The sequence below is a fragment of the Anser cygnoides genome, chromosome 12 (assembly GCF_040182565.1).
Source record: "Anser cygnoides isolate HZ-2024a breed goose chromosome 12, Taihu_goose_T2T_genome, whole genome shotgun sequence".
NCBI classification, from domain to species: Eukaryota; Metazoa; Chordata; class Aves; order Anseriformes; family Anatidae; genus Anser; species Anser cygnoides.
In genome coordinates, this window is record NC_089884.1 from 3576243 (window position 1) to 3602350 (window position 26108).

Here is a 26108-nt window from a genome sequence, read left to right on the forward strand (position 1 = left end):
AAGCAAACTTCTAGAAATAACACTATAGTAAGTGAAGAGTGATGCATTTGCTGACGCTGGTCTCTTGATACACCATATACCTCGGAGGAGCAAGCAGTCAGTCCAAAGAAATGCCATGTGAAGTTTATTTCTGTTTCCAAGCCCATGTGATTCCCTGGGAGAGGGCAGCTCTGCCTGAATCCATGCAGGCTTTCCAACCGAAACAGGAAACCACCGTCAGCAATAGCATAATTCATGGCTAAGTCTTACGAGCCCCACCAGGTCATGTTCTGGCCTTTGGACACTGATGAGATTGCTTTTAGTCTCACTGCCCCAGAATCTGGGTTTGGGTTTAGCATGTGTGACATTATATATCTTAGTCTGTTAGCAGCAGCAGCATGTCAGCTTTTAGGCTGTAAACACCTGCAGCCAAAATGTGCAGTAGGTCCACCAACTGCAGCAAGTTTGTGCCAGTTTTACACATACTGCTGAAGACGGTTTACTGTGCCTTGACAAACTGAGTGTCCTATTCACTTAGTTTGTGAACAAGCCATTTACAGTTCCAGCCTCACGGATAGGTTATGGGCAAGAACACAGTCTGAGCCACGTATTCAAGTGGTGAAGTTCCAAAGCAAAATATGTTTTCTTTCATTAGGGAAAAATATTGCTTTTTTAATTGAAACTTTCCTTTAAGATTCTCATTGATTTGGCAAAGAAGTTAAACCAGGATTGCAAATTGTATTTCCCAGATACCTGGGACCAGTTATACAGATTTTCTAAGACATCAGAACAGGCCAAAAGATTTATCACAGGGCAGAGAAATTGTGTCTAATAAGAACATGCCTCTATCTCAATCAGAAGTACCCCAACATAGTAATTGTAGAGCAGAATGCAAGACCTCTCTCTCCTAATATCTGAAACCGTACCACACAATGTCAGAAATCAGGATGATACATCTACAAGACAGGTTGGAAAGGTTTTCCATAAAGCATAAAAGCAACTCAAAGGCAACTACCCACCAGCTTCCCAGAGCACTGAAGAAGTCTTTCGAGCAACATGTGAATTTCTTTAGTATTTTGATTGAGTCTGCTCTCATCTTTCCATGAGAGAACTACCATTTTCTAGGGAAAATAAAATAAAATAAAATAAAATAAAATAAAATAAAATAAAATAAAATAAAATAAAATAAAATAAAATAAACCTCCTTACTTAAAATGTCATGGATTTCAGAAGTCAGAGGTTCAACTTTCCTATCAAAAAATAATTGATAAGAAAAAGGTTACCCCTTAGGTAATAATTGCTAAAGAAGGCACCAAAGCTCTTTGCTGACTTGTACTTCTATATATACAATACTACACACAGTGGCTATTGTTTGCCTTGTTATCCATTGACCAAAAACACAGTTGTTTTCTCAGTGCAGACAATTCACGAGGGAAAACACAGTTATATTTACCTGCTCTATGTTCAAAAAAATGTCCTCACTTAAAATATTTTTTGGAAATGCTCCAGGCAATCTCATCTTACTTTCTGAAAGTAAAACTCAGAGTGATACTAACTAATGTTGTACCAAAGCGGGCAAGATAGGGGTAAGGAAGAGTATAAGATTTCTGATGTGAAATATGCAATATGGAAATATTTGTTATTTGTGTCCTTTGATGACTATTCTTGACTGGGAAATTGTAGTTGGAAATCATCCACACAAGGAACTTGAGAGTCCAGCATGGTGGTTTGGGTGTAGTTGCTAGCAGTTGGCTTTCTGAGCAGGCAACATCTATTTCTCTCTTTCCCGAAGCCGTGAGTCAGACTGCGTACAGGGATCCAGCATGAGTAAAAGCCAGTAAGATTTAAGATGTAGCTACCTTTTATTTTTTCCTTCAGGACATAGCGCTATTATTTTTTTTTTTTGACTCAACGAACTCATATTTAAGATTAGTTCCTCTGGGTGCACAAGTACATGCGCAGGTCTTGCCTTTATGGTGATGTGGCAATAGTGGACTTGGACTGGTGAATGCCTTTCCAGCCCCATAACCTGTTTTATGGCAGGAGCAGGAGTTAGGACACCAAATGCCCATGCTTCGCTGTGTAATGGTGTTACAGCATAAGGCATGACAGCAACCCATAGCCCTCTGACTCACTTCTGTGAGGGTTAGCAACCACGTTTCCAACTAATAGGACTTAAAAAGGGTGATTATGTTCAGGAAGAGGCACTACTATGCCCAGAGGGGGCTGGCTGTGTAAGACACTTCATTCAGACACAGAACGACTCAATGCCACAACATTGCTCCACATCAGCTCACCAACACACTGAAGTTATTTTAACAATGGGCCTAAAGCAGAATGCAGTAAAATAAATACGGAAATGGGCATCAAGATAATTGCAATTTAGTAAACAGATGTTACAAAACAGTGCATCACATATACGTGAATCAGAGGCAGTGTAATTTCCAGACTAGGACCTCCTAGGTCCTAGACCAGGACCGCAGCTGCGGTTCAAGTCTGGGGGCTTCCTGTGCCACCCGATTGTCTCTTCCTTGCCATGCAATATCATGCAACAAATTGTGAGAACCACTCATGACCCTTTAATTAGGAAAGGGGTATGTGTCTTTGAACATTTTGCAATGTTCCTGTCCCAGTCACAACAGATGCAGAAATCTACAGTAATTTTCAGTAGTCTCATTCAAAAAAGAAATTAGTGATTCATTTTCACTTCCTCTTCTAATAGTTTTCTTGCCACCCTGCTTTCCAGGAATAAAATCCTCCAACTGTTAACATTATGGTGCCCTCCCAGAGCACAGCCTGTGCCTAAAAATTGGTAGAACTACCCTGCCTTCTCCTCTCTGCTGTCCTTGGGAAGGGGCAAAAGGTACGGAAGGATGCAAAAGGAGGAAGCATGTACAAGTCCTGAGGGTTTCTGTTCTGCTTTTAATTAAAGGTGGAGAACACCGTCTGCCTACCAGTGCAGTCTTCTGTAATGAGAAGGGATGAGAGACCTCACCGCAAAGCAGTTGTCAGCTTTGCTCTGTGAGACTTTGATGAGAAATTCACATCCGCTGAAATTGCAGTGCCCAGAGGGCTGGTAGGTAAAAGGTGTTGGTGGGAGCAGTATTTCCCTCTGATTTGCACTCCCCCAGCTGTGGGAGCAACTCCTGTACCTTTCTCCCAAAATTAGGACGTTCCCAATGGTGGGATGCAGCTAGACAAGCCATAAAGCCTCACTGTACCCCAACAATGGTGCCTCAACAGATGTTCAAACCAGGTCTGCAAATGGGGTAGTGACAGGGGACCATCTGTCTACTTGTCAGCAATCAAGCTCAAAACTAATGACAACTGCCATTGGCGTAACAGCAGAAGTCGGTTTTTTGTCCAGGTCTGTAATCCGTGGCAATTTTCCAGTTTGTGTGTGTCTCGGTGCTATTTGACCAGCTGAACGAGCTGTTCCACTTCATTTTCTCTGAGGAAGGCCCAGTGGGAAGCCTTCAATATGAAGGGGTAGGAACAACGGCCTTGTTGTCTGCCCACCCGCCGAGCTGGAAAGCCGCCCGTTTATTTCCAGCAGCCCAAACGTTCACTCAGGAAGAGCTGGGCTGCTCGTGGCTCTCCTTGCCTCAGGAGAAATTTCCTTTACATTGCATTTAGGTGAAGCAGAGAGTACTGCTGCCTGGTATCTCACAGAAAATGGTTTTCCTGCTGGGAGGCAGAGCTGATGGAGACACTCTTCCACATGCTTGCAGGGAAAAAATGAAATGTGCTATTTTTATACAGTTTCTGCATAAGAAATATACCTGTGAGTCCTTTCAGTAGAAACTGTCTGCAGCAGGTTTGGAAAACAAAGTTATCTCCTAAACCTCTGATAGCTCTAGGCTGAGTGAAAATAGACTCAATGTGTCTCTGCTGGCCTCTCTGTGCCAGTACAGATCTGGGCTCAGTAACACGTATTTACCCTGGAGCCACAGTGTGCCCTTTATCTTCACATTGGAACAAATCCAGACTCAAAAAGCAAAATCTGAAGAGGAATCACCATTCCCAGGAAGGGGCCTCCACCTGCGCTGCCACACGGGACCAGGAAGCTACAACAGAGAGCTGCAGACATTGAGCTAATGGGTGTGCTAATTACTGAATCAACTGTTCGGAGTGAAAAGCTCCCAGATGTCTGCAGAGTCCTCACAAAGCTGGGGTTTGGCTCAAAGGAGCTGAAGAATAAGAAACCAGGTGGGTTTGGGGACCACCTAAGCGGCAGCAGGCTCCAAGCCGCCGCGCTAGGCCTGCCTCCTTGGGATGGGTGTGGAGCCAGGGCATGGCACCGTGAAACTAGGCCCTGACAGTGAGACTGAGTCTTTCATGGCTGGCCGAATAAAATGCTTTACTTCTGGGGAGGAAGAGGAAAATGTGTTTGTGGTGGTTCAAAGCAGCAGCACCACCTCACATCCTGACTTCCACTCACCCCTCTGGTTTTTGGGGACTGGCTTGCGTTCAACGTCCATTGCAAAACTGCCCTCAGTTTGACAAAAATGAGGCCTTAGACTCCACGTTGAGTCCACGTCATACCCCCATGATCTTCGCCACTACTGCTCCATTACTCCAAGTTTCTTCATCCTTCACGGTTCTGCCCTGGAATCTCTTTATTTATTTATTTATTTTAATTTCAGCAGAAAAATTGCTCCCTCTATACACAGACAACACCTTAGTCTTCACTATGAGCCAGCAAACACCAGCTGTACAACATGGGAAATTAAATAGTAATAATAATTTTTTTAAAAAATCCATTAATGTTTTTCAGTGACAACATTTAAGAAGTTAGTCTTTCAAACATGAAAAGAAAGTGACCTAAATAACTGCAATTTCAGTTATAAAACTCTGATTATTTTTTTGGCATTTTGATTGACAAGAAACACTTTTCTCTTAAAACTGCCTCACAGAAGAATGAAGAGAGGTGGCTCACACTCCATTTTCCTCTTTAATGCAACAAAAGTGCTTTGGGGGATTGAGTGGTTGCATAAACTTTGCTTAAATGTGGTTATTATTTTATTTTTTTCTCCCCAGAGGTCAGCCTGGCAATAAGAAACTTAATCTATCTGCAATTTGCAAGTACGGAGCCCTCTGGGACTCAGACACCAACCGGCTTCTCTGACCCAAGGCCTCAGAGCAGCTCCAAGCCTGAATCTGAGACATGAAAGTTTGGCACATACAAAACAAAAAAAGAGAGAACACATACCCAATTCTGCAATATTGCACGTAAAAAAGGCCTACCTTACAGATCCTGCTAATACTTCTGTCCCCAATGTAAGAATTATTAATATTTAGTACCTGTGACTCACTAATATTTACTTTAGGAAGTATTTATATATTTAAAGTTTGACCAGTTTTCTCGATATAGGAGCTAATGGAGGCTCCTGTTGTTAACAGCCAGGGAGCCCTCCCTGAACAAACTTTTCTGGTTACTGTTCAAACTGGGCTGCAGAGCTCTTTTAAGGCCCTGAACCTCTAACGCTGAGCACTGAGGCTGGCAGGCATCTCCACCGATGGCTCTGCTGAGACGCAGCTAATTTTAAATCTGGATCTCAAGGCAAAGGAAAAACCTCTCTTTTACTGGCAAAACTGTCACAGTTGAACGCTGTGTTCAGATTACGGGAACAGGCTGCAAGACAGCACACACAATCCCTTTTTTGGGTACTTGGCATTAATTTTATCTGAAGTCACGGATTATATAAGAGGAGAGCAGAGACCTCACACGAGTTTCTTCTCCGTCAGCGTGGGACTCCCAAGGGGGCCAGGGAACCCCCCCGTACTGAGTGCTCGCAGTCAGGCCATGCTGTGCATGTGGCACCCCCCAGCTGCCAAGAGACCAGGGGTTGATGGCCTCTCCAGCAATTGTCCTGAAAAAATAAATAGGAGCACAAGAGTTTTCTGGAACTGCGTCCTGAGCTGTCCACAATATCAACTAGAGTTGACTTTTAAAGTCTTTATCTTCATCTAGACGAGAGAGTTTTGACCTCATCAAAACTCAAACACTTTCATGGTTGGCATCCAAACAAACTCCAATTTAGGACTTAGGATTGTAAAAAAAAAAAAAAAAAAAAAATCATCATTTTCTGATAAGGAAGCTGTTCCCCACAATAATAAGAATTTAAAAACAAAATTAAAAATTGACCTGGAGTAGGATACTTAGCTCTGTACATCTGTTTGCTGTAACGGTTTAAGACAGCTTGACTTCACTCATGTATTTGGAAAGGCAAACGCAGCCTGCTGAGCTGGCCAGCTGCCCTCAGACATTTGAGATTGTTTCATGACTCTGCAGATGAGAAAACTTACATGGTCTCCTTCTTCCCACCAAAAGCCTGTCCTCAGACAGCTCTACATGCCTGGCACTGGTACAGGATGCCTCCACCGCATTTCAGTGGTTCACGTTGTCCAAAATCAACACGCAATTTTGTTAGTCCAATCGGTGACATTGCCATAGGGATGCCCTAAATCACCCCTCACTAGCATTTCAGATCAGAATGTTTCTAGATTTTTTTGCCAGTACTTTACCTCAGCTGTGGCAGGAGGTCCAGGGGTCCATCTGCAAACCCACCTCAGGATCCTACATGCTTCATTTTTCTGTCAAGAGACCTACAGGGAAATAATAATAATAATTAATAATAATAATAATAAATCTGAATAAAAGTTCGGAGATCAATGACTGATTTTATCAACTCACTGCATACTGGCTTGATGCTGCACACCCTTACCTAGACCACTTCTATAGAAGGTCTCTATCTGTATCTACGGTTGTGTGCCATCCTGGTCCAAGCAGCTGATACCCTTTTCCATATGATTTCATGTTTCCTTTAAACTTGAAAACGATAGAAATCACAGCTGGGAGGGCAATCAAGACATTGCCTAGAACATCCCCCACTCAAAGATGATTTAGCAGGGGCTATCTCAGTTGTATGACCTGCTGTCCAGCATTTTCTTGAAACCCTCGAATGATGGTCCGAACAGACCATGCAGGTCGTCTGGTCCAGTCAGAGCTTTTCCCAATTTTCCCAACAGTCTCAATGTTCCCCACTGCAGTTTAAGCCCCCTGCTTCTCAGTGGGTTCCCTTTGGACATGAAAAACAAATGGCCTCTTCTCCCCTTGCAGTACTTTTACAGACTTAATCTTCCACCTTCCTTTTGCTATTCTCAGCAATCCTCCCCCCTCTTTCTTGGGGACTGCTTTAGCTCTCAGGTTACTCTCTTTGCCTTTTTCTGGACTTCCTGCAGTCAGTTGCATACTTTTCAGGCAGTAGTGCACAAACACATAGACCTGACACTGCGCTAGAGACCTTAACACCGCAGAGCAAAGCTGAAAGGTTTCTCAATGCGTCTTGCAGCCTGTATCCCTCTTGCACATCTGATAGGACATTTACTTCTTTGGCAATAAAGTGATGCTGTTGATGCGTATTTATCTCAGCTGGGCTGAGTTACTGCCTTACTGGTTGGTCTCCATCTTTTATTATTCCTTGTATTCCTGTCTTCTGAGTGCCAGCCTCTTTTTGCAGACTGTTTCTCCAGCTTTCAGAGTAGGCTTTGATTTCTAGCCTTACCCTTCAGCACGTTCTCAGTCCTTCTCAGCTCTGTGCTATCCAACCCTGTGGAGATCAAATAAGCACTTTCTTCTCTATTTCACTGCAAAGCTTATTAATAAAAACCCCAGTCAGAATCAGGCTGAAATCTCAAGCACAGAGAACAGTTCTCCATAGACTTAAACAGATGAAATGAAAAAGATTTCAACTATGAATCACTGAGGATTACTCTTCAGACACAAGTACTGATGCAGTTTTGGAGCTTCCTTGCATTCCTGCAAACTATATTTTGATTACCAGCACATCAAGTGAGATGGTATCAAAAAAACTTTGTCCTGTCAACCTGTGTCTCTGTTAGCTGTTAACCCCTCTGTCCTGCTCACAAGGCTGCTAAGCCGGTAGAAAAGGAAATGTGGCTGCTTTTATGCTTTGTTTCTGGCAACAACGACATCAAACACCTGCCCACAGATAGCTTTGCTATCTCCCCAGTGCTCAACAACTCTTTATTTCCTCTAGGTTTTTTCCTTTTATAGAATAATCTCTCATTCCTCAGCCTTGGTCGCTCAGTTCACACCGTCCTGCAGTGTGTGTTTTCCCGGGTTGCTGAGGAACAGCACTTTACCCTGCTCAGCACAGAGGCACGGCAGCCTTGGGGACGGCTCCTGGGGAATTCCTGGCAGAGCGTGCCCTGGCACTCCCAGCTCACAAGGGTTTCACTTTCAAAATCGTAAAATCGTCCGGAATGGCAGCTTTAAAAAAAAAAAAAAAGACAAAAAAATGGTCCTCTGGCATAGTTATAGATGGTTGTTGCACAAGTGCAAAAGATTGATGTGCAGGAATAAGCCTTGAAGAAGCAGCTTCTGAAATAAAAACCTAGGATTTGCCAGGCACTTCTCGGTGCTGTGTGGGTTGGCAGGCCCTCCTCTGGTGTCACGGTCACCACAGCCCCTAAACCAGAGGAGCTTCAAGCCTGTAAGAAGCAAGAATCCTGTGTAAGGCATTCTTAAGCCTAGCATTTATTTTACGAGCTTGTGCTCCCATCTCCTCCAGTTTTTAGCTATACTATTCCACCTGAGCCTCCTGACTTTTAGCCCTCTATAAATAGCCTTATGTTCAATTTGACACTTAGCAGCACCACGAAGTGCTTGGCTACACAGCAGATGAGGAGGGAGACTGCATATAGCACTGGCCTGCTCACATGGTGCAGGCAGCGAGGAGCAAACACTGCAGAGAAGAGTGCTGCATAAGGGAGACCTTGTCTGTTGATTTAACTCCCTAACCCTATTTTAACCACTGTCAACAAGATATAAGGGTGGTTTTCTATTTGCACTGAGGCTTCTTTGCACTGCTCAGTCCACACCCTAAAGTGGCATAAATGACTTCTAAGTGCCTTAAAGTAGGTCCTTAGTATAAATGCGAACCAACCCTGTCGTTTGCAAAATGGCTTTGAAAACATTGCCTGCGTCCATCCTATAAATGAATGTGGGTTTTTGGAAGAACACCCATCCCAAGGTATGCTCACGTTATACGTAGCCTCTGATGAGCTCAGCACAGGCTGGGGGGCCAGCAGAGGGGCAGGAAACAAGAAGTGTCTCCCAAAATGGCAAGCAGAGAGAGCCCCAAGGGATACATGCTCCAGTTTTATCATGAGCTTCTGCACCGTGTCCAACTGCAGCTTCAGCTAAACTTTGAGGCAGCTTTCAAAAAAAAAGTCTCCTACATCTTTTCATTTTGTTCCTAGTGCTCGCTTACCTGTTTCGCACATCTAACATTTGGAAAGAAAGCACAGCTGTCCACAGTGTTGTTCACACATGGCAGTCACACCACTTTTTCTTGTTGTTGATGATGAGCATAGGAGAAAGCACACCGCTCAAATAGGAGACAACAGTGAGCTGAACCAGAAAAAGCATCAAAGAGCCAAGAGCTAGCACAGACGACCAGAATATCAACCTTAAATTTTGATCGATGTGCGGTTTTCCTCCAGAGGCCAACAAAGACCTAAATTTTGCAATAGCACTTTGGGGCTTTTTGTAGCACTACAAATAGGAAACCAAAGAGCTGTCGCAATCAGTGGGATGCTCTAGGCAATCCCAACATTACCATGAGTTGTAATATCCTTCTCTGCTTACTATTAAGCTCTGCTCATGAAAGTCTTCCCCAAAGTTTTCAGCAATGAAGGATTTTGCAGCAGTGGCAGTGGAGAAAGCAAGCAGAAACTGGTTTGGATAGGCAGTTTGTAACTGCAGAGCGTACAGTAGCTGTGTGACTCCTTCAGCAGAAGTCATTGCCCAGCAATGAGCATTACCACGTCAATCCTTGCTTTGGGTTTTACAGGTAAATACTGTTCAACCATAAGAGTATCAGGGCAGCCCTGGACTAATGCAAACATCTCTGTATTTTATGATGATCTTGTTTTATATGTAATGGAAAATACATATTTTTTTCAAGGCCTTCTTGTCAGTCAGGACTCTCTCCCTTGGCTCAGCCCTCATTTTTGGTCAAAAGCCATCTGGTGCTCATTGCCTGGAGCCTAAGCTATAAACTTCCCTGTCATCTTGCTCCTTTAACCAAGATAGTATTGAATTAGTATGAAACAACTTGGTTTGATTTGCGGTGCTGTTGGTAAGTATGAGCTCAGAGAAAATTTCAAGGAGAAATTAAAAAAAAAAAAATCCATATACTTTTCACTTCCAAAATAAGGGTACATTTAACAACAGCCTGGTCAGACAGAAAGGAGTTCATCCCGGTTGTATTTTGCAGCATTACTTCATTAAACACTTTTTTTCCACCACTTTAATCTACTTCAGGGAGTTAGAGACAGACATGAATTTTCCCTTACTCCCAGGATGTAAGGGAATAATACACCTTATTCCAAATAGGATAAAAGTTGACTTAATGCCGGGGTACTGGGCAGTTCTATTTATTTGTCTGTGGAATAGACTCTGAACATTTCGATCTATCTTGGGCTCTCCAGGGGATACTCTGGTCCCCAGGAGCAATCCCAAATAGCTCAGGCTCAGTCTTCTAAATACAACCCCAGCTGTAGCTGAGCATTGACGACAAGGGTGGCATTCATTCTGGGAAGGTTTTATTTCACAAATAATTCAGAAATCAAAAGAAAATGGAGGAAAAAAGGTATTTTACAATTCTGTATTTAGAAAAAAATATATATAGTTTATAAACAAACACACAGCCCCTTGAAAAACATGCAAAGGCACACAAAAATTTACAAGAAACATTTACACATAGGAAGTAGTAAAATACATCATTTTTCATAGAAAAAAAAAAAGCAACTCTATGAACTGGCCCTAAATATTTAGACTGCACAACTGACCAAGTACACGACTGGAGGTTCTTCAACCAGCTGGTGGCTGAATGGCCGCTGATGACTTAAAATGACGAAATGAATGGAGCCAGCAGACCCAAACGTGCACTGGCAGCTGGGGAAGCTAGAACAACCGCTCGGCATCGGCTTTGCCAGGGGTTTAACCTGGATTCAGCAAGGATGCGCCCAGGTGCTTCAAGATGGCATGTGCTTACTAATCTGCTGAGCTAGGGTCTAAGGAGGAACGTATCTGGAGATGTAAAGACGTGCTGCATCTGTAAGCTGCATTGAAATATATTAGGCTAAGAAATGTTTTGGTATCAGAAGTAAAATCAGGAAATATTGGGCTAAAAATTGGTACTGTCCCACCTATATATGAATAGCTAGCACATGCAATTGCAAGTCATTGATATATCTTTACTGTCTTGGAGGACCTGATCACCCCTAATTCTGGTGGAGGTATGTTTAAATTAATAGCACCCAGGACCTCAAATAATATTTGTGTAGTAAAGTCACAATTTCTCTTTTGTACAACAAATATAAAAATAAACAGACACAGACTTAAATTATGATCAGTTTCTAAAAATCCAAACCAGTTGGCTGAAGATAAAAATACACAATTGTAACTTGAATTAAGCACTTTAGGATATTTCTGGTGGAAGGACAATTCCTCCCCTGCTCCTTTTCTATCAGGTAGCTACATCCCGAGATGTTTGGATTTTTATATGCTCTACAGTAATCCTCTAGACTTTTCTCCAAGAGCCCTCATGTTTCTTTCCACCATTTTTACAGCATCCATAATTGTCACAGACAGCATATTAGAGGTGGGATCCTACATTAGCTTTGAGGCATGTTATGTGCTCTTGCAATCCGCATGGAATCAGTGGGAAGGAGGCCCCTGGACACCTGATGGCATCTCTTACACTTTCCAATTCAATAAATAGCACTGCGGCTACCATTTGGCCCGTGATGGTCATAGACTCATGCTGCAGCATTTAATGGGCTTGAACCAGCCTGTGTATAGCTTAATTATTCACAGTGAGCAGAAACAGGGAAGCCTTATCTCACTGCCAAGATCTCAAATGCTTCCAACCAGCAGCTTTCCTAAGATATGTCCCGACTGTTTTTAACATCGATTTACCTAGTAAGAAAAAAGGTTTTTCTATCTAAAGCAACTACTGTACACCTTGGAAGACAATACCATATAAACAAAGATGACACAGTCATTTCTCTACATCCCCCTCCGAAGGTAGGTTTGCTGTGCAGTACTTTTGGAGGCGATTGCAATTCCAACTTCATATTTTACAGAAGGTCTCTTTCCAAATTCAGATTTCACAGAGAAAGAAACCCCAATGGTGAGACAAGCTGAGTGATAAATGTAATTTCTTTGCTGATTTCATGGCATATGCAGAATTAAAGAAGTGCTTAATCATATTAACATTTTTGGTCTGTGTTTTAAAGCAGCTTGAAGACATGGTTTTTATAACTCTCTAGATTAAACTGTACACAGCCTGAGCATACAAGTGGCTATGAGACATCTGCCAAATAGAGTGAAATAGTTTCCCATTTGTTATAGAATATTACAATCAATTTATTGAGCTGCATGATTATATTTTACAGGAACTGAAGAACTAAAGTTTGTGTTGCCTTCTCATGATTAATGAACTTACTGGATGTGTGTGCATTAAAAGACAACCAGACTTGTGTTTAGACCAAGCCTAAAATTAATTTCTAGTATGAAGTAGAGAATAGTCTCCTGCCTTAAAGAGCAGCTCAGACCAGGCTATTCTCTTGGCTTTGAAGTGCTTTGGATGCATGTTGAGACATAAATAACAAAACATTAAATAGCATCACGACAACATCTATAGGCTTTGCAAAACAACATCCTGGATATCAAATGCTCAGGGGTACAGCATTTACACTAAAACTTGGGATCCACTGGTGTCAAAAAACAATGGGAAAAAATAATAATAATCTATCCCAATTTATGCTGTATCTTTTTAAGTATCAGAACTGCGCACACAACAAAGATCTTCATGAAGGTAAAGTGAACATGCTTCCTATGGATGCAATGATTCCTAGCAAAAATAAAATTAACTTTATCACTACTTAACTACTACAGATAAAACAACCAGCACTGCTGTATAAAACAATACGCTGCATTTAACTGAAGTTTTATTTTAAATGGCATGTAATATAGTATGAGATGTGCCAGCACAGGAGCCCCAGTTCATTGACTTCTCATGGGTTACGACACTTGCAAAGTACCTGTGAATGTTTGACCAGCAAACACTAAACCTGCTGTTTTGATGATCTGGTGGCTTCATTTTCTGCAGCGTGGGTCTCTGCCACCATCTCATGCCCTGCTCCAGTCCCCAGAAAGCTTTGATATCCAGTCGACAGAAACATCCTCTCCCCCACAGTACAACTTAGCCTAGTGCAATGCCCCAGCAGTCTAACACAGCAGCGCTGATGCATCTCACCTCGTTACAAAAATACCAAATATTCTCTTCTTTTGCACTCAAATCAAACATACAGAAGCACACTCTATCACAGCCCAAACTCTCCCCAAATGATGTATCTTTTAAAACAGTTTCTTATTTCCAAGGGCCCAGCGTCTGGACCATCTCTCAGTTCTGAGTCTGTGTGTCACCACGTCCACTGGAGAAGATGCTTCACATCCCCAAAAAGCCATCCAGGGCCAGGCCAAGATCCCTACAGCTGCTGTACATTGAGCCACCACAGTTCTGTGCAGCACACCTCTCTTGTAAATTGAAAGTTAGAATGGTTTATCATTGCTGAATGCCCCTAGAGAAACAATAACACAAAACGAAAAGATACAACGCTGAACAGGTGCGATGAGATGCAAACAGCTGAGTCAGAACCTGTTGTCTTTTTTTTTTTTTGGTCTTTTTTTTTTTTCCTTTTCTTTTTTTCTTTTCTTTTCTAATTCCCTGAAAGAGATTGGCAAGGAAGGTATGTTCAGAGCTGATGCCATCAGAGGAGCCTTCCTGTCTCTGGAGATCAGCAGAGCGCTCTCCCAAAGAAACTTGCACCTTCCTTGGGAATTTACTGCTTCACAGCGAAAATTCGGAAAGCATTTCCATCTGAAGGATTAGTCAACCTGGAGAAAAAAAAAAAATATGCAATGAACCAGATGCAGGCACTGCAGAGCTCATGGTGCAAAAGAGCTACAGGAAGCTCCGAATTTCTTTGGGGTGCACCAATTCAGCATGCTGGGTCTGTGCTGATATAGCCCCACCAGGAGCTGCTGCAGGACAGGAGAAAGAAAAAGGATGAAAAAGAAGAGGCAGAAATTCATGAGTTCACTTTTGTTTCATGCTTTCAATCCAAATCTACGTCCTAATGTCAACAGAAGGAACTGGGAAACAAAAGCCCCTCTTACAACTCTAGCTTTTATCTGAGGAACACCGTGCTCCCTTTTACAGAGATTTGTGCATAAAGAGAACAGGTTTCCCTAAAAATAGTTGTCAAATAGGCTGGCAGGTTCCCAGGGCCCATCTGGCCCATCTCCAGGTGCTGGCAATGGGAGCAGACAGATCAGCACACGTTAAGTGACAATCAATAGGTATATTCATTTTCCATCTTCAAAGGTGCTCCCAACAGCTCTGACTGAGCACAGGGCAAGAGGGCTTATCCTGTACCTGTTTGTACACGTATCTTTATCAAAGGTTATTTCCAATGTCCTAAAGGATAAGGTTTTCACCCTGATTTTTGAAAAGCTATTCCACGGTCTCGCAGCACAGAGGTGCTCCTTCTTGCTGAGTGTAAATAACGCTTTCCAAATCTTCATGCTCATCCCTGCTGCTACAGCGTCTTTGGTTTCCCTCACCTCCTAGATCAGCACCCAGTGCTCATATTACATGTCACTGCTGGTGGGGGAGTTTATTCTTAGCTTGGCTAGAGTTTGTCATGCAAGCAAAAAGTTCTCTGTCAGTATAAAAGACAAATTAGATAAATTAAAGGAAGACAGAGGTAGAAGAAAACTGGTATGAGCAGGAGATTCTGTGATATTAATCCAAGCTGAAAGCAAATCTGCCAAATTACAAACCACACAGCTACAAAAAGCTGATCCTGGTAGACCTGTACCAAAGAATCTCATATTTAATGTCTATAGCTTTCCTGTCTTTTATTATTATTATTTTCCTCTGCAGCAGTGTTTTGGAATATTCATTACTAGAATAAAAATATCAAACTCAGTTGGATTTCTTATTATAACAAAAAGGAACCTCACAGAGCAGACAGCCATGTCAGTAATAACCAAAACCCACCACAATAGTGATGAATGTTATTTTTTCAAAGACAGGTTTGAGAACTCAATACCATCACACCGATATGTGAAAAAATACATCACAAACCAAACCAGAAGTAGCAAATTAGCAAGGACCGAATGAGCTGCAACTCAATCACTATGATCGTGTACAGGTGCAGGGTTTTGGAAACACTGATTTGCAATTGTCCACCGAAACCAGCAAGGTTAGACCAAAAGAAGCCATGCAAAAGCACAAGGGTGGAAAACCCATCTTAAACAACTATTTGATCTTCTCTCTAGAGGTTAATTTGCTCATATGTCTTTCAATAGGAGTAGAGAAAATTAATTAATGAGTACAAACACATCCTACACACCAGAATTCAATGGAAATCTCATTAAACCTCAAACCAGACTGAAAGCTGCAGAAATACCCATGTTTATCTTTCAGACCAGCAAGTTTGAGAATTTTCTTCTTCATTAAAATTTAATTCCGAAACATTATCCAATAATAATCACTGTACTAATTACAACAGTGGATTTTTAATGATATACGTATACAGCAAAGTGTTTTAATAAGGATTCAGCTCTTTAAAAAAATATCTTAATGGTATTTCATACCTATCACACTGATCTGAAAGTGGCTACTGACTTGTGGAAGGTAAGAGCAGGACAACACGCTCTATTTGTTTGCATCTTGAAATTCACGGTGACGCTGTTAAGTCATGTATTTCCAACTCACCAACTTTTCTAGCTGATATCTGCTGACTTTGACCCACAACTGAACTTAAATTCAAGAACAAGAGGAAAGTATAAGAAAAATATCCCACCTCTCAGACTGGACTCCATTCTTTAAAGAGCCAACATACATTTTCTTCTTTTCTACAGGCATCACGTCCACAAAACCACCTTCTTCATCTCGAATGACTCCTGCATGCACTGCGCTTTTGCAGATACTGGAGCTCTGAAAAATATTGAATTTTTTTGACTCACAACAGATCTATATTTTACATCTGGAGATTTACCATCTCCATCAGAATCAAGAACAAAAATCAGCAACCAGAGAATAAAAAAAAAAAAGAGTGGAGTCAAAGAGCTATGAAACAATTCTGTCGTTCTTATGGACGGACTGGGGACAGTCATAGACCAGATCTGGGGATGTGATGAGCCCAGGTGTCAAATGCGGAGGTGAAAGGGCTGTAAGACCCAGCGCTGCCACAACAAGCAGCTGTTCCACTGAACAGAGAAACCGTGGTGGTGCAAACTCTTTGCTAGTGACCAGCCACCATGCCAAAGCTTATTCACCCAGCTGCTTGCAAAGCAGATGCTTTTCCTGATTTAAGCTAAATGGCCATCAGCTATCTGGGAGAGTTCACATGCTCCTGTCTAGGGAAAAAAAACAACAACAACAACAACAAAAAACACAGGAGGACTGCACCCCCAGAGTGGTGTAGCTTTTGGGCAGTCGGATAGCCCATTACCCTGTAAGACTACACTGAGTAGGAGAGAGATTAACACTTCTGAAAAAAAATAAAGCTTCTTCATTACACATCAGTGTTACCCTGTTCTCCTTGATGTGCAGAGTCAGAAGAGCCAGAGGAACACAAAACACTGACAAATGATGACTAAGCTCTCGAAGTATCCAGGAAACAGAGCAAAAGCAGAGGAAGCTTAAGCATAGTATAAACTTGGCCATCAACCCTCTAAAGGATTTACATACAGCAAGCTGGAACAACAACAAACAGAAATCAGCTTTGCGCAGGGAACTGCAGCAGGTGAAAATCCCAGCCCCATAAACTCCCCGATGGCTAAAACCCAAACTACTGCAAAACCAGTGCCAAGGGCAAACATTCCCATCGTGTACGTACAATACAGATCGTGCTGTTTCCTTCTCACAGCCATATATGGCAGGTTTGCCTTGTCCCCTATATATTTATCACTTTGGATCGCCTATCTCTTGGCAGCTCCCTGGGTTTTGAGAGCCAATTTGGTATTTTGCTTCTATATAAGGGCAAGGGAACGCTCCGTTTGGAAGATACGCTGTGAATTTGCCCTACTATGCAGTGGGAAATCTGTAAATCTAAAATTGGCTCATAAAATTAAACTGTCCTGAATCAATTTGCAACACTTTCCACTGGGAGACATCCTAAACGATGTTCTTCAAGACATTCCTGTTTTTTCCAGGACTTGCTGTTCTGCCGCTTACTGAAAGCTTTGAGCAGAAGGCTTTTTATTGCCTTACCCAAATCCTCCCCCTATCACTCCGTTGGATTACTGCCTTCTTCTATCGCAGTCCAAGCTTTGCTTTGATGAATTGCTCACAGAGCTTTTGGAAGATGAGACATTTCAAGAATCAAGGCCGTTCCTCTTGAACTCCAAAGCAGAGCAGCTGCCCAGACAACGCAATGGCTTTCCATGGCGCAGCCCCTTCACGTCTGCCTCAGCATCACACAGGCCTCTCGGGATGCTCTGAGAGCATTTCCTGATGAAGTGAACTCTGAGGCATACCCCAATAAAATGACAACAGTTTTTTATGGTTGGCTATTAGCAATGATCCGTGACTATGAATTTAATCACCCATAATTTCTTCATTAGTGTGACTGGTTTAATCATTAAGTTCCTATCACGTGAGGGCCGAGCCACCCAGCCTGGTTTACTCTGATGATAAAGGTCTCTTTCGTTAAGTGATCTGTCCTCCTCCAACTAATTGCAGCACAGTTGTGGATAAAGGACCTTATCTCAAGAGCAGAGAGCCGTTTCCTCTCCCAGCTCCATAGGGCTCCTGAGCAGGGATGAGGAAGTGTTTCCCTTGCGGTGTTGCACACTAAGAGCCAGGCAGGTGACGGCACCTTGCAGAACATAAAAGCTTTTCTACAGCCTCAGTAAAGACCCCTAGGTGTTCACACAGCTCCAGCATCCCCCAGATCTGGCTCTGTTCATATCAGCAAAAGCTGAGCTACCTCCTAAGCACAGTCATGTGTTCAGAGACATTTTTTTTCCTCTCATTTTTCCAATTCAGAAACCTCACCATGAGGTTGACCATGCGAGGTCAAAAGTAATTGACCCCAGAGAAGGAACTCTGAGTGTCCCAGTACCGATGGTACCTCTGTGTATTCCAGGGACACTCCCACCATCTTCAGTGACATTACTGATGATTATAATCCAGAGATCCCTACAGACCCATAAAGCCACAACATGGGAACATGAGTAACAAATTTTCTGTTCCCCAGCAGGCTGCTTGTCGCCACTAATTTCAGCCCTGGGAGGACACCATTCTGTGGATAGACCTGGGATTTGGGCATGAACTTTTCCCATGGCATACTTGAGTGCATTTTGTTCCTTTACCCCAGATTTCAAGGCTCCTCTATATCCCTGTTCCATGAACCCTTTGTGGTTCTGACTGCTGTGCCTCGTCATTCTGCCACTGCTCCCGAGTACCCCAGCTTCTTGGACACATCAGTCCACCCATTCCTCACCTCTTCTAAACACACTTCCCTAGACTAGCCAAGCGTTTTTGTCACCACTTCTGGGACTATGGACTCCTCAGCTGTTAGAGCATTTAGCAAATCAATGCTTTGGTGAAGGTGCTAAGAGGCCAGAGGGCACCTGGAGGGAGCACAGATCAGAGACAGCACAAAACACTTCATTTTCTTTTAGATCACTTATTGGAGAAGACACGGTTGGGGCGCAATTCCCCCAGGGCCTTGAAGGCCCTACACTCCAGATATGGAGCCTTGCAACCCTCCCAGAAGATTCGCACTTGTCTCATCCAGCTCATTTTCTGCTTTAATTATTTCCTAGCCGCAGGCTCGGGTTAATTCACAGCATCCCCTCCCAGAGGACATCTCACACAGTCCATGCCCAGCTGTCCTGGTTCCAGTTAGGACAGAGTTAATGTTCCCTCATAGTAGCTGGTAGGGTGCTATGTTTTGGATTAGGATGAGAAGAGCGCTGATAACATGCTGATGTTTTAATTGTTGCAGAGCAGTGTTTACACCAGGCCAAGGACTTTTCGGCTTCTCGCTCTGTCCTGCCAGCGAGCAGGCTGGGGGTGCAGCAGGAGCTGGGAGGGGACAGACCCAGGACAGCTGACCCAAACTGGCCAAAGGGGTATTCCATACCATCTGACGTCATGCTAAACAATATATAGGGGTGGCTGGCCGGGGTGGGGGGGCCGGCTGCTCGGGAATAGGCTGGGCATCGGTTAGTGGGTGGTGAGCAATTGCATTGTGCATCACTTGTTTTCTTACACATTATTATTGTTAATACTATTACCATTATCACTATTATTATTATTATTGTTATTATTATTTTCCTGTCTTAATAAACTGTCTTTATCTCAACTCACAGGCTTCACTTTCCCGTTTCTCTCCCCCCATCCCAGAGAGGGAGGGGGGAGGGTGAGCGAACGGCTGTGTGGTGTTTAGCTGCCAGCCGGGTTAAACCACAACACCAGCGGAAAAAGGCATTGCTCAAATTCTCCCTGCATATCATGCCTGTTTACGTGGTCAGCTTTCCAGCCTGAGCACTCATCAGCATCAATGCCTTCTCCTTTGCAAAATGTTTCACACCCTCCTCAAACTCCTTCTTTTCCCCTGCTGGATTCTTTTTTTTTTTTTTTTTTTAAATCTGTTTTGCTACCAACCACCCATTCTGCTAAAATCCGAAGTGTTTTTCCTATTAGACCTGCAGCACACCATTAGCACAGTAGCCCAGAAAAAGGTTAACCAAGCCCTCTAAGAGGTGGCCAAAAACGTTTTCCTTTTTTTTTTTTTTCCTCTCCCAAATCACGGTCCATACCCCAGTTTATGAAACACAATAACCAGAGGGGACAGTAGGAAATAGAGCTTGTCCTTCATTAAAGGACACTAATCCTTCTGCATCAGTACAAATAGCGAAGCAATGCCAGCCCAGGATGCTGGTCCTCACCTAAAACCTTGTAATCGCAGACCCCATTCAGGGGTAATCTGAGGTAGTTTTGTCTTCAGTAAAAGAAAAGGAAAACTATTTCCCATTTCCTGCAGGTCAGAGCATGCACAGAGGCAGATACCATGGGGCAACAGCTGTGCGATGGATTTGCATACGAGCTTGTCTAGGCTAACTTGTTTGTGTCTCTATTAAAAAATAAAATAAAAATGGTCCCAAGTAAAATACAAAAGTTACCTAAAAATCACTTTCTCAATGGCTTTTCCCAAACTGTTGTGTGATTCCCCCAGGATGTTTTTCTCAAGAGTCTGCAAAGCTCCATGCTGGGGATGTAGGCCCTCACTGGGACCCACGATCAGCCCCAAAGCATGTTCCTACAGGCTAGACACCAGCCTGAGAGTGCTGACATTTCCAAAGACAATCTCCGACAGGAAAAAAAGAGGCACCCATAAATGGAAAAATGTTGAAACCCAGTTTTTAGAGGCCTAATATTAAGAGATTTCAAGAAAATGACTGTCTGCCTAGTTTTAGCATCAAGTCTCTGCTCATCCCCACGAGCAGAGTTTAGAAAAACAAACCGATAAAACCAACTCAAATGCTTTCTTTCCACTGCTCCATGCCGTGTCCCAGCTGCTCAAAAACACTGTTCAGCTCCCAGAAAGAGGAGAAGGGAGGGAGAAGACAGGCTCTTTCTGCCAAAAACATAGTGTGGTTGTATATGCAGCGTATATAATATAAGCCCTTTGATGTTCATCTGTAGATCTCCAAACCAAGGCAGTGCTTTACCAAGGCGAGCAAGCACTACCACTCTCTTGGATCCATCGCCCCTAAGGCACAGGGCAGTTGAGGGACCCACCCAAGTCCAGAAGAAGTCAGCACCAGAAACTGGAGGGGCTCCCCAAGCCCATCGATTCCAGCCCCTTATTGTCACTGATGCACTTTGTTGGTGCCACTTCTTCCTTCATCCCCATCTACCCCAACCCCACACTGCAGCGGTCACGGGGAGTTTTAATCCCTTCCTAAATCACAGAGTAAGCCCCGCTCTGCAATACAGACATCGTGTTACACAGGGTCATCAGGGAAAGGAGCATACTCACATCTGCATAGATGTTTGTGCCAAACACCGGTGCCCAGTATGACGGCTCGTCTTTACAGTGGGCTGGACAATAAATCCTAGAAAACAATTTATTCAGATTTATTCTCTATACCAAGGCTCAACAGGAAAGCAAGCTGCATTCTTCGGAGATTTCAAGTGCCTGCATCTGGTCTGCAGGTGGCAACAGTGAATCTAATTATTTGTTCCCCTCAGATGACTTTTGGTAGTTACTACCGAACTGCAAACACGGGGGTTTAGACAAGTAAAAGAGCAATTAGTTTTTTATGACTTTTTCAGAGGGGAGTGTTTATATTTTTGCAGAATGCTCTGCACATTATGATTTGCATGAATTTGTGCCCCTGTCCTCTACCATGACTTACACCTGCACAAGGCAGCTTTCTGGAGCAAACTTCCTCCGCATTTTAAGGTAGAAAGGAAAACCACATTAAGAACAACAAACAAACAAAAACAACAACCAGCAAGTGCAGGAGAGTAACAGCACTCCAGACATGGTCTCACTGAAACAGGATTGCGTAGCCTGACTTCTGTGTTACTGTAACAACCCAAAAACTCAACATGTTTTCCACCACAGTGTCCATGTGCCTGCCCATGCTGAAAACACACTTGGGAGAAAAGCACAGTGGCAGGAGGAAGCACACTGTTCCCAAAAGCTCTCAGATTTGGGGCTCTCAGCATCCCTCCTCCTCTGTTCACCCGTCCCTGCCCCGAGCAGTGCAGATTTAAGCTGAGCACAAATTTGCTCGAGGCATGCAGTTACCTTGGGCAATGGGTTGCAGGTTTCTTGAACTGGCACAGCTCAGCTACTGTCGTGTAGCAATCCAGTGTCTGTGCTGTGGAAATAAATACAGAGAAGGAAATTACTAGACCAAAAAACGGAGCAGCTGCAGAAAATACAAGTCATAGGCATGCAGCAACCCTGGGAGACCCACGTCCAGGTGAGGGCACCAGGATGAAAGCCACTCGCTCCTTTACCAGCAGCATGCACCCAGGAAGGGGCTGAGCAGCTCTCCCACAGAAGTCCTGCTGCCTTACTACAAGGCGGTCTTCAAAAGGTCAAAGCTTTCAAAAGAGAAAAGCAGCTGACCCACAAAACAGTGTATTTTTGTTACAGCCATGTAGTTATGTAGTTTCCAGACCCATGGTACGGAGCCACTGGACATGATCTCATAAAATGAAAAAGAGCACTGCATGGAGTGATGTTTTCAAGCATCTCATAAAACTCTAGCAACAATGGTTTCTTCTCAACTTTACAAACTTAAAACTTACTTGTGACTTTGGAAACCATGAATGCATTTGAAGGTTTACTTTTCCTGCAAAACAAGAAAAAATACGTATTAAAAAAATAAGCATACTAAAATTACTTAAAGCACTATGTCTATATACAAGTAACAAAGATGACTGAACATTTGCATATATTTAAAGCAAATACAAACACTTTTTTCACAGAGGTAGTACCTGAAAGACTCCACACCATTCCTGGTAGACTTCACAAAAGCTGGTGTCCTCCCCTTCCTCGTGATATCCACCAGTCCTCCTTTATTGTCCAGGATGCCATAATGAATTGCAGCCCGACATATGCTTGATGACTGAGAAGAGCACAACAAACAGTATGTGAAATAAATCTCATTCACAGGACAGCACTGACCAACCACTGTGCAAAAAAAAAGAAATGAAGAAATGAACCACCAACCAAAGTGCCAAATGGAAAATAAACTGAATACACCCCTTTGGAATCTAGTTGTTAAATCTTACTCTCCCAACATAACCTTACTCTTTTGTTATTATTACAATTATTTTAAGCACTGCTTGGTTGAATGACAAACTTTTTTTTTTTTAATAACATAACCATACACTTACATATAATTTAGGAAAAAAAGATAAAAATAAAAAGCAGCTTTGGAAATTAACAACCAGTATGAAATATTTCCAGTTCTCAACAGAATATTAAAACCCAAAATATTTCTGCTGAAACCACTTGGAGGAGGAGGCTGTCTGCAATCACAGAAGTTGCAGGGCAAAACGTATCATGGGCGATGTAGTCACACACAAGGAGCAAGAATGGGGAAGCAAACATGCTTTACGCAAGTACCCTTTCATCTTCAACCTTCCTTCACTCCAGCAGGAGTTTTGATGGGGAAACAGTGCCATGCCTTATTTGTAAATTATTGTGCTAGTTCAAGATCCAACAAATCTTCCCAAAATATTTAGTTACAACATTTTTACAGTGTTTGTAGTATGAAGTTTCAGTTCAGCATGACATTTGCCCACACTAATGAGGAACGCTTTGTAAGAGCTGTCTATTGATCCCTATCCCTCACTTTCCATGGGTTTTATTGCGCATTAAGGGCATTTATGACAAAATCAAGTCTGGAGTCCTTTTGCCTTTCCAGACTGCTTCTTTTTTCATCACTAAGATGAGGAAAATACAGATAATCTTTATTAGCACCCGTTTACAGCACCACAACTGGAGAATATGGAAAGCCAAATTACACTAGAATTGTTGGCATTTCCCATTTCTGTTATTACCACTAACTCCCCACAAATTGCATCTATGAGCTATTGAAAGGTACTTACACTCTCATAATAAAATGTTCCAAAGATCTTTCCCTTACTGTACAAGCAGCCAGCTGGGCACAAATACCTAGTAAAGATATATATCTTTGAGAGTGGCGAAAAAACAATTCAAGAAAAACAGACTTTGACTCTATTTCATTTAATAGTCATTCCATTCATTTCACGTAACTCTTCCAATTTAAAAACAAGATTGCAAAATAGCTACTTTTTAAGACAGTTTCTCCACCCTCCTTAAAAACCCGACCAATATTTAGATTCTGTGGATTTGTTTTTTCTCCAAGTGATAAACTGTCCTGTTCTTTGCAGAAGCCTTAACCAGAAGTTCTTGACTGCCTGGGAGGGGACAAGCCATGAATTATTGGTCTGGCTTGGACGGTGGTGGAATGCACAAGAAAGGCTCAAAAGTGACTCTGCCAAGATTTATTAAATGATTCTGGACACCTGGAACTGTGGGCCATGATAGCTGCATAAAAAAAAAATCTGAGTCACCTTACTGGTAGGCTTGGCTGTAGGCTTTGAACTGAGAGAAATTAAGGCTTTTTGCAAAGAGACCTGCCTAGATAGTTGCAAAAATATATAGTATAGACTACACCTTGTTTGCAAGAACCTGCTAATTTTTAGACCATTTTTTTTCCTGCACAGATCCAAGAGGTATCAATAAAACATTACCTGTTGCATGTTGAGCCTCTGCATTTGTCTCTCATCTTGGTCTCACAGGTAATGACTTGTGCTGGAAGAAGAAAAAAAAAAAAGTGGAAATAAAGCTATGCTGTAAGACGAAAGAGCCTGCTCTTGGGCTGCAGTGATGGGCAGCCGCTGTACATCTTTGCTGGAGGTCTTTACTGCAGTAAGATAAAATCTTATTGCAGACTGAGCAGCCTGGAGCTGTTGCCTCTTGAACTGTTCGCCCAAGACAGGTGTCTTTGGGAATATTAACAGGGAAGAAACATTTGACAGCCAAAGGCTTTGATTTACAGCCTGAAGTCTGCAGCCAGAGCTCTCATTCTCCGTTTAATTACAGACTCACAAGATGTTAGTAGATAAACTTGAAAAGGATGCATTTGCTTGCCTCGCCTTGTTTTCAGAATAACTCTCTTTTAATTAACAGTGATTAGAAAACAACCGAGGAAGTACTACCAACTCCACAAACAGCTTCAGAAATCTTCCCAAGCAAGACATAAAAAGGAAATCAATCAAAATCCCCAGAAAAGATGCAAAGAGGGTAACTGCTGAATTTAGAGACTTTTAAATGGGAAACCAAACCGATATTTCCAAAATCGACTACCGACCTGGGGGCCTTCAGTTCATTGGTACTTCCTTAAGATGTCTTTAAGGGCAGACTTGAAAGAACAGATAAGTATTGCAGACTGACGTGCAGAAGGCACAAGGGGCTTTTGAAAGCTTTGCTCCCTGTTTTTGGTAGGAAAAAAAAAAAGAGGCCGCCTTACTCATATAGGTCTCTGGGGAGGTTTTCTTGGGCTTGACAGGTTTGCTGGGCTTGTTCTCCGGAGGGTGGAACCACACGGGTTTCTGCTCTGAAATTTGTGGAGTCTCCACTTCGTTAGTCTCATCTGTCTCAGTGATGAAGGTGTCCTCGTAACGGTAATCTTGTTAGAAAGGAGGATTAAAAATAATTACAGAGTGTTCACATCAACAAGGAAGTCAGGTTCCTTTTTGGAAGGAGAAAATTTGGTTTGACAAGGATCTGCTTTTAAATAGTGGGAAACTTAAAAACAGAAGTTAAATGCAGCGCAGGACCATTGCCAGGGCAAGTACAGCACCAGGAGAGGAGATGTGCTTCTCCAGCGAGCTCCGCATGAAGCGGAATTTATAGCATCTCACAGTAAAGGTTTGAAATGATCTAGACTAATTAATGAACAAGAGTGCTGAACACCTTGCAAAAAGACAGCATTTGGGAAGGTGGCTAACACCTTTCTGCTCTTCAAACTGCCCCCCATCAGCACAGCTTCAGCTGGCCCTCCAGTAAAGCTCCCACAGTGCCCCCCGCCCCTGCAGAACAAGCCGCTAGTGCAGCCAGGCAGAGGGATTTTGGAAACGGAGCCAGCAAAATTAATTCTGCTCAGCTGGCCCTCCACAAAACCTGACCCTGCTTTCATCCTCAGCAATAGGGAGGGGGGCGATGGATGGTGGAGCTACAGGGGCTTTGAGGAAAAACAGCAGGGAGAAAGGGAGCTCTCTGGCTCCCACCTGCTCCCCAAGGGCTCCTCCCAGCCCCAGGCAAAAAGTGATAAATGCAGCAACAGAAGCTTCTGCTCTGGGAAGCCTCCAGGGAGCTTGCCTGTTTCTGAAATCCCAGTTCTTCATGAAGGAAAACACATGGGAGGGAAAAAAAAAAAAAAAAAAAGGCCC

At 42.9% G+C, this 26108-nt stretch overlaps 1 protein-coding gene across 2 annotated transcripts in view; it reads right to left on the reverse strand.

Moving 5' to 3' along the window:
• Positions 1–10597: 10597 nt before the first annotated feature.
• Positions 10598–26108, reverse strand: part of CRISPLD2 (cysteine rich secretory protein LCCL domain containing 2) — a 30301-nt gene continuing 14790 nt past the window's right edge. For both annotated transcript variants that reach the window (XM_013195057.3, XM_013195056.3), the window contains 9 exons: positions 25187–25345; positions 24408–24468; positions 23739–23805; positions 22620–22750; positions 22431–22474; positions 21922–21994; positions 21145–21220; positions 15952–16085; positions 10598–13975 (listed from right to left, as the gene is read on the reverse strand). In XM_013195057.3, the coding sequence (XP_013050511.1) occupies positions 13921–13975; positions 15952–16085; positions 21145–21220; positions 21922–21994; positions 22431–22474; positions 22620–22750; positions 23739–23805; positions 24408–24468; positions 25187–25345 (800 nt within the window). In that variant the 3' untranslated portion in view covers positions 10598–13920. The remainder of the gene's footprint in view (positions 13976–15951; positions 16086–21144; positions 21221–21921; positions 21995–22430; positions 22475–22619; positions 22751–23738; positions 23806–24407; positions 24469–25186; positions 25346–26108) is intronic.